At 32.0% G+C, this 9,260-nt stretch overlaps 1 protein-coding gene across 1 annotated transcript; it reads right to left on the bottom strand.

The window, feature by feature from the left end:
- Nucleotides 1-1,174: 1,174 nt before the first annotated feature.
- On the bottom strand, nt 1,175-8,864 carry LOC128991149 (uncharacterized). The gene is made up of 5 exons (XM_054413917.1): nt 8,739-8,864; nt 6,348-6,402; nt 4,365-4,855; nt 2,174-2,204; nt 1,175-1,696 (listed from the first exon to the last, which is right to left on the bottom strand). The coding sequence occupies exons 1-5, from the start codon at nt 8,775-8,777 to the stop codon at nt 1,194-1,196; spliced, it is 1,119 nt and encodes a 372-aa protein (XP_054269892.1). The 5' UTR covers nt 8,778-8,864; the 3' UTR covers nt 1,175-1,193.
- Nucleotides 8,865-9,260: the final 396 nt, after the last annotated feature.

Raw genomic sequence — 9,260 nt, 5'->3', positions numbered from 1 at the left:
CACAGTATTTAAATTGTTTGACTAATTAAACAATATTAAATCACTTCAATTGTTTTCTTTGATATCATGGTTACTGTACTTCATTGTTCGTAGAGTATGAGCTACCACGTTAATTCTAGGATGATGATGACAGAAATTCCTAACCAATCCAGCAGTTGATACATCAAAATGTGAACTTTTATTTATCAACTAAACTAATAGCTTTGAAATATGTATACCAAAACTTAAGTTGGGTAAGTTTGACTTTATCATATGTAATAACGAATGTAGGTAAACCTTATATGAGCGGTTAAATGGTGTAACCTTTAATGGGTAGCCGTTTCGCTGCGCTTGGCAGTTTTTGTATCAGGCACTGATGACTGTGATGTATAATTTATTGAAAAGCTTGACTGAATAACTAATATAAACGACTCAAGTCAAATCAACTAGTTAGGTCAAATCTAAACCTACTCGTAAGGTTTCGATTTACAATCTTATAATAAAACAAATTTCTTCCAAAGCTGTATGTTGATAATATGTAGGAAAATAATGTTTTCACCACACTACGATGTTTTTAGCCGTTTTACAAACGTTTATTGCAGATCTACGTATTGCTGTCAATGCCAGCTGTCGTTTGAGGACCGAGGAGTTTTTACATCCCTATGGTTAAAAAAATCAGCTACCCGCTTAATATCTTAAACACGAATGCATATTAAATACACAATCAGTATTCATAGCATTGCAATATAATTATTTTAACGTCACCACTACCTAGCAACTATTTATTGCTATTTTGGTAATTCCTTAAAATATTTCTTTACATAACCTTAAATTTGTAGTTGTGTTGGCTATAAGCTTTCTATAAGTGTGCAATATTATTTTGGCGAATAGTGGTAAAAGTGAAAAAGAAATGTTGTAGTGAATAGTGGTGTGGTGAAAAATAGCGTTCGTACCACGGACCGAAATGATTTTGCAGCTCTCGATCGTTTAAAAAAAACTATCTTGAGCCGGCAAAACCTAATTTTCGGCCCTAGGTACGAAATATACTACTTCAAACCACTTTACGGAGTATGATTAACTCAGAATTAAATTTTTGATAGCAGGCAAACTGGGTCTGAGAGAAATTGTGATTCAACTACCAAGGAAGGTCCATTCCATTACGAGGGATGTTCGGGAAAAATAATTAACTAAGAAATCAGTTACGATGATTTATATCACAATCGCAGTAGGGATTTGATTAGCTTGAACAATTTTTTGTACCATGCTAGTCCTTTGATGTTCAACTCCTTTCCACTCTTCCAATCCTTTCGACACTTGACTTTCTCCGGTTTGCTTCTGTTTATGAAATATGATGCGTCATAACTGTTACGTTGAACTTTAGAAATTTCCCTCGAGAAACATTGTCCATCTTTGTTTCTAAATACGATTGCAAAGTAATTCCTGCGGCGCGGCTTTTCCTCAGTCATCTTTCCAATGTATATCCCATCCGTTTTGGTTGAACAGGAGTCTAGAAACAGTCTGTCTACTACTATTTTCTGATACGTAATGAGTCCTGATGCCATGGTCCCACTTCGCTCTCCGTTCATGTCATATTCTCGGCACGTGAGCTTGAAATCTTGGCCGGGTTCATCGGTAAAAGAGGAAACGATAGGCTCATTGCGAGGGGAACCTTTGATAAAATCCCATATCTCATATAAACCATCCTCTTCTAAATGCTCTATAACAAAACAACCACAGTCAAAACCATTTTTAAGTCAGTATAAAGCAAGATAAGAATTCTAATTTAATTTTAGTTTTCAAGTAGCTCTGTCCCGCCCTCGAGAGAAAAATCTGCTGAAATTGAGGAAAAATAAATTGGATATTTTTCTTACATCTAAAATCCTATAGATGTAGTTAGTTAGTTCAGGCAATGAAGACAAAACATACCAAATAGGGTAAAAAGGTTTTGTATTAGACAAATTTAGTACAGTTGTAGGGGAGGGGTCTCTGAAGGTCCCTTTTTAAGTTTATAATAAATATCCCAAAAACTATGGCCTCCAGCAAATGTTAGTTATAAATTCATATAAAAACATTAACATATCAGAAATAGATAAACACCAAGTCAAAATCAAAATAGGAAATAATATAAAGCTGTGGAAAGTACTTTATATGTAGTTTTACTAAAGGTATTTTTATAATTTTTGTATATACTTACTAATACCACCAGTAGAACCTCCAGCAGCACCCTGCAAATAAAACAAATGCTTAAAGAACAGCTTTTTGGGTACTTCAGTATTAAACGGAGGCCACATTTTGTCAGCGCGCTGCGGCGGTTATGTTAGGTTGGGTTATCATAATAGAAAGTATCGTTCGATTCATAACGAAGCTAGGAAAGTCCTACACACATAATATTTACGATAACCCAACCTAACATAACCGCCGCAGCGCGCTGACAAAATGTGGCCTCCGTTTAATACTGAAGTACCGCTTTTTGTCCAAGGTAATATTTCTAAGGTAATCATGTTTTAAAAATGTTTAAAGGACTATTATAATGTGTAAAGGAACATGTCAAAATATATATGTTTCAAAGTGAATTTCCATACGCATTTATTTAAATATTCCCTTCTTCCTACATAGGTATCGGCATCAATCTAAACTGTGATAGACAATTTCTAAAATAGGGTTTACACCTGAAATCGTGTTCAATATAAGGCACAACTTCTTCAGTGGATGGATTTCGAAATTTAATACGCAAATGCAGTTTGGTAGAAGTAAAACATTTTAAATACCTTACTCTTTCGGTGTAGCCAGCAAATTGGACTTTTTAGACAAATTTCAACGATATTATAAATTCTTGATGAAATAAATCTTTAACTTAATTTAGACAACTCTGAATTTATTATTACCCGACGGCTTCGTGTTGCTTTATTTGTGAAATTATATGTCATATTCAACTTACCGTCACAGAGCCTTCTTTGCATTCTATTTTGTATACACACAAATTTGAATACAATTATGTAGCCTAACTAGCTCGTTGTAAATTTCCTTCAGAAAAATATATTCTAAAACTAGTGGCCTGTAGGGGTCATAGCCCCTAATTTAGACACAATTGTCCATAAGAAGGCAACTCCACATTTCGCGGTAGTAAGTCAGAAATATATAGGCTATATCTATGAATTTGTCCCTGAATTTTAAAGCAGTAAGAAGGCCCATTTCCCGGAATATCTTTTTGTATCGCGGAAAGCGACGCAAAAGCCATTGCACTTTTGTATTGCCTTATGTTTTTTATGAAGTTAGAATCATGTAAAAAGATGACTTTTAGTTCGTAATTTAATTGTGGTTGTGACATGTTAATGAGTCCATAGTGGCAACATGCTCAACATTTCTAACATGAGCTCAGAATTCTAAGTGTGATGGAGAGAATATTCCATAACTTTTGAGAGGGCACCACCTTGTTATAAGTTGCTTGGTGTATCAGTGGTAACAAGGAACCAATGGTAAGCAAGTATGATGGATGGTTAATCTAAGAAAAGGTTTCACAATGAAAAAAATATTTTATCCTTCAGTCCTATAATGTTGTCAAATTTCACTACCTACATCAAATATCATTTCACATATTCTGGAGGAGTACAAACACAAATAAGAACTATGACTTAATCTAATAATAGTTCTGCTGAAAACACAAATATTATACATATAAATACCCGGTAGGCTAGTTCAGCGTTTTCGCTTCAAAAATATTCTTACATATAATCAAACTTATACCTATACACAATTATGTTTTATATATAGATAGCTGTATTTATAAAACACTGTATGTATTACAAATTTGTATGTATTGCAAACGTTTGATGCCGGAATCGTCTTCGAAGAAGACACAAGAAGAAAACTTAGTCCAAACTGAAAATAAGAATCAAAAAGTGTCATCGAGGGAAAGTGATTTTTATCGGAAAAGTGTTTCAGTGTACAAGTGGGATTTGAAATTTGATGGAAGTCCACATCTGAGCCTCAGATCCTTCTTAGAGCGAGTGGAAGAGTTAAGAATTTCACGAGGCATATCCAAAAAGGAACTTCTCGAGTCAGCAGTTGACTTATTCTCTGGATCTGCATTGGTGTGGCATTGATCCAACAGACAACGAATAAAATCATGGCAACAGATGAAAACCGAACTACGAGCTGTATTTCAGAATCCAGATTATGACAATCTCCTCCTTAAAGAAATATTAAACGGAACTCAAAGCGAACATGGAAACATCGACGCAGCTATGGATGGATTGTATAGTCGCCTAACTGAAAAGATATCAGAGGAAAACAATTATCTCAAATACAAAAATCATACTAAAACATGTCTGATAGATGGCTTCGTGTAGATTTATTTGTTAAATTATATGCCATATTCAACTTACCGTCGCAGAGCCTTCTTTACATTCTATTTTGGTTAGTAGATCCCTTTTCAAAATGGCCACGTAATCGAGGGTGATGATCTTGTAATTTCTTTTGTAGCACTTATGGTCTTCTTTTGCAAACCGGTACTCAATGTTAAATTCCAACTCGTCATATTCGCGACCGGCAGTCTTCATTTCGAATTTCCCCTCATCAAGAGAAATGTAATCTTTCACTTGTTTACAAACGTCTTTACTGTATTCCAGCATCAATTCATCAACCAAGAATCCTTCTTGGCTGTATAAGAACGCTTTAGCTACGCTATTCTCAATTTTACCTACATCTTCTTTTTCTTCGCATTCAACAAGCAATTTTTTACTTTCAACTTTGGTCAATGGTAGATCATATTGCGTCGAATCTTTCCTCTGGTCCTTAGGCTTCATTTCCATATCTGGGTCCTGAACCAACCGCCCCGTAAATCCCGGTATTTGATTATGGTGAGTGGTGAAAAGTACTGAAAAAGAAATATGCTGCTTAATGACAAAGAATTCTGAACAGCGTCAGTTTTAGCATTGTTAAGTCTAAACCAGAGAAACCTGTTTCACCAAGATACTTGGCCATGCAACATCCGTATCAGTCACAGAGGATTTTTTTTACATTTGTCGCAAAAATTGTTATTTCAAAGGCAGTTTTAAATTCTCTGATCAAATAAGCAGCTACATTCAGATTAACAATTCTGATATTAAAGTGGTGTTTTATTTTTAAGTTTACTTTATTTTTAAGTTAAAAACGTATAGAATCAATGAGTTACACCGGGAATTTAAACTATTCCATTGAACCTATAAGCCGAGAAGCGTTGATAAACTTTATTTTTTCCATTTATTTATTTATACGGTAAACACCAAATATATATAAGCCAGATTCAGAATTATCTTGCCAGATAAAAAGATTTAATTAGGTCTATGTGTACGTTAAAATGCTTAACAAATTTCATAATTACATTATTGGTTAAAAATGTAACACATAAAAATAATTTAATAAAAAATAATTAATTGCAGCTATCTGGGTAAATAGGCATTTTCGGACATAACTTCTTATGAATCTTTTTCTTCCTTTTAGTACGAGGATTCATTGCCTAAAGTTCAGAAACATTTTTTTTTCTGACATCCTCTATACGTAAATTGTATTATACAGGGTGTTCAAAACAGGTATGGATATAAGTTACCTATTGTTTCCTTGAGTAAAAAAATCAAGAACAACTTTTTACCAAACTCGCTTCGTTAACCAGATATACCCCATTTTGTATTTATTACATATACATTTTTATCTTTACAATTTGTCCACTGATCCTTATGAAACTTGTTATGTATGCTAAAGTAAAAGAGACCTATGTTAGGCAAAAAAAATCATCTCAATTAGATTAAAAATTTAAAAATGGAGGCTATTTTACGTTTTAAACTTACATTTCTAAAAGATGGCTGATTTGATTAAGAAAACGTCAAGAGTAATTTATTTGGAATTTTTAATTCCCTATCAAACTATACCAAGTTAAAAAAGATTGAATAAGAAATAGCTTAAATATTACGGGTTTTAGTTGTAAAATGGGGTAGAAAAAGGCTAAGCGAGTCAGGTTTGCCCCATTTTACAACTAAAATCGTAATATTTCAGTTATTTCTTATTCGATCTTTTTGAGCTTGGTATCAGCCATTTGTTAGTAATTAAAGTTTAAAAGATTTAAATAGCCGTCATTTTAAAATTTTAATTTACATATTCTACATATTCCTACCCTCCTCAGCTGAGTTAAGTCCAACCTCCTTTTCAAGAAACCTAGGAAGGTAATTAATTGCTCTAAATTGAATATAGAAAATAAATATTTTCATATTAGGCAAATGTACAAACGGACGAACTTCGGTCCTCGACAGGTATTCAATTAGAAATTTGCTATGGTTTACCGAAACAATTCATTGGAAAATTCCCAATCAAAACATATTTTTAACAAAACATACCGTGGCCATTAGTTTTTGCCTTTGCAGATATTCCAGCAGTAAGGATAAATAGAACCTGCAACAATATAAATCCTTTTCAGATTTATTTATACCAATAAAAAAATTGAATAAACAACCGTTCTGTATTTTAGATGATTCCAATAATAGAGTACAGTAGTTCTTTTGTAGAAAGAATGGTAGAAACATGATCTTAACTAGCCTAACCTAACCCTATAAAGGAGAATTAAAGAAACAAATACCATCGACTTAGAGTCCCATCAAAAACATTTCTAAATTCGATTACAACAATTTATTCAATTGATCAAGTAAAAGAGGTATTTACATATCAAAGTTATGTCGTGATAACATCTTATGGAAGTGTGGAGTCATCGTATGGAATAAAAGTGTTTAGCGTCTTGAAAGGTAACGTCGTGTACTACAAGAAAACGTGGTTCCAGGTTCCGAGGTACCATTATTTTATATATATATATATATATATATATATATATATACATTGATATTTATGTCAAGTCCGTGATGCACAACATTAAGGCAGGAGTGTGCCCAATTAACTTAAAAGTAAGTGATTATTTAATTGTGATGTCAATATAATCTTATTTTTGAAATTTTAATGATTATTATGTTTTGTATATATTTAATTTAAATGAACTTCCCTTATAAACATGGGTGTATCAATCTTTTTCGCTGCACTTAATGTCTCGACAGACAAAATGTTATTATAATGGTTTCTTATTTTTTTACTATATGTATGTCCCATTTCTAAACATAATACCATTGACTAAGGAAATACAAGTTTCCCTTGTCTGTGATAATACGTAAGAAGGGTGGGTACAATAGCTAGTATTATTAAAACAAAAAAAAAAAATATAATCCTTGAGTGATTTGATGATTATGTAATACAGGCAAGTATAAAAAATAGTGTAAACATATCCTTAATATACAGTAGATATAAAATACATAATTTTATAAAAATATTTGTTTTATTCTTATTATCAGCTATAAAATAGTATACAACATCATACAAAAATACTAAATAGTCCAATATATTTTTTCTTTTAATGTTTTAGTTATACTGAGATTTTTGGTGAATAAATAAAACGATGTAAATGGGTTACAGTTAAGAAATGATCGACTGAAAAATAAAAAAGAGCATACAAAAATCATTTAAATGCATCTTAGATCACTATGCTACGTATATTACGGATTACAAAACAGATCCTCAATATTCAAAGTAAAAACTTATTCTAGACTTTCAACAATTTATTATTATATGGTAAAAAAGAAACACCAGTTTGAGCGTCGTGTTTGTGGGAGAGCGGGATAAAATTTGAAACATTTGTAGTTTTGTGTAAGTTTATAAAGTATTTTGATATACATGCTCATAAAAATAAAAATAAATGTTGATTACAAAATAAGTACGATAGTTTCAAAGTAGAATGGTCATCTTCATAATCTGGCTGGTTTTTGAGTTACAAAAGGATAAAAATGGGCATTTATGAAACATTTTGTAACGCTTTGAAAGACATAACTTTCCCTACTATAGAAACTATTTTTTTACAGGATAATGTTTTTGTAATTCCTAAAGGCAGATAATTATCATTTTAGTGGCCTGTGAATGTTATTAATGATACCTTGAATAACAACATCCTTGCAGGGCCCGCTCCATTTCTACGGCATTCCATTTATATTTGGGGGTGACATTTTTAATGGAAAAAAGTTTGCAACGACTGTCATTTAACTTTTGTCCAATATGAACTTTAATATATAACCGTATGTGGAGAGGAGCTAATTAATATTTTAAAAACCACACTAAGAATAATAATGCAGCATTTTTATCAAACTGATGATTTCAATTAAGATTGTTATTGAAAAAAAAACTCAATTTCTTCAGTGCGCTATTTTTTTTTTCAAACCCTTAATTGTCTACACCTACCCCATCAAGATCCTATACACACCAATCACTCATGACTACCCTACCAAAGGAGTTGTAAATATTGTAGAAACATACCACCAGATATTCGAACAATGCATGTATCAGTGTAGAAACGTACGTTGACTGGTTGACTGTTTTAGATTTGTCTTGCAGTATTTTACGCTTAACAACTTAGTATAAATACTTAATTAATACAATACTTAACGGATGTAGTCCTTCACGAATCCTGTAAATAATAAGTAACGCACAAAAATTACTTAAACAGTAAATAATTTAAAGTTGCACTTTCATAGCCTGTAAAATAAAAATACAAGTTGTCTGATGAAAATATATTTCTGCTGAAACAAAATAAAACACATATTAAATCCAAAATAATGTCACAGCATACACTTAGCCTACTGATAGAAAATTATTAAAACGAAACATAATAAATATACGTATGTAAAACTAATCCTTACCAAAAGGATTCCAAAGAGTACAGGTAATGTTTGTTCCATGGCAATGAAAGACCATGAACAACTGAAGGCAGATCGGGGTGAATATAATTTTGCTGTCACATCAAGATACTGATAAATTACAACTAATTGCCTTTAAGTGGCACGATGTACCTAACTCAAATATGACTTGCGCAGTTGGAAGTAATAACTCACAAGTTTACCATATGTGAAATATCGATGTAAAAACAGTAATTTTACTTTGACGCAAACCGTTTATTTAACGGTAGTATGTGGTTTCAAACTTGAAAAACAAGTCAATTAACATAGTTCATACTTTTTTCAAAGTTATTTCACATTTGGAACCAAAGGTCATTCAAAATATTTAGTAGTAACAGCATACAAATAAAAGCATCAAACTATTTAAAGTTTAATTAAAAGCTTTTTACTTTAAAATATTTATATTAATATCGGGCAAATATATAATGTAACGTGTTTGGCAATGCTGTATTCTGATAGTGTTGTTATCGAAACTGGGGTTATCGT

The sequence above is a fragment of the Macrosteles quadrilineatus genome, unplaced genomic scaffold (assembly GCF_028750875.1).
Source record: "Macrosteles quadrilineatus isolate MER2022 unplaced genomic scaffold, UCM_ALF_1.0 Scaffold_3__2_contigs__length_128488019, whole genome shotgun sequence".
NCBI classification, from domain to species: Eukaryota; Metazoa; Arthropoda; class Insecta; order Hemiptera; family Cicadellidae; genus Macrosteles; species Macrosteles quadrilineatus.
This window is presented reverse-complemented; position numbering and strand designations above follow the sequence as displayed.

What these genes read in the sequence shown, in the direction of transcription:
- LOC128991149 (XM_054413917.1), bottom strand. Translation starts at nt 8,777, where the DNA reads ATGGAACAAACATTACCTGTACTCTTTGGAATCCTTTTG. An exon ending in GTAAAGAAGGCTCTGCGACG is followed by an intron (nt 2,205 to 4,364) that starts GTAAGTTGAATA and finishes TTTTATTTGCAG; the next exon opens with GGTGCTGCTGGAGGTTCTAC. An exon ending in AGGTTCTACTGGTGGTATTA is followed by an intron (nt 1,697 to 2,173) that starts GTAAGTATATAC and finishes GTTTTGTTATAG; the next exon opens with AGCATTTAGAAGAGGATGGT.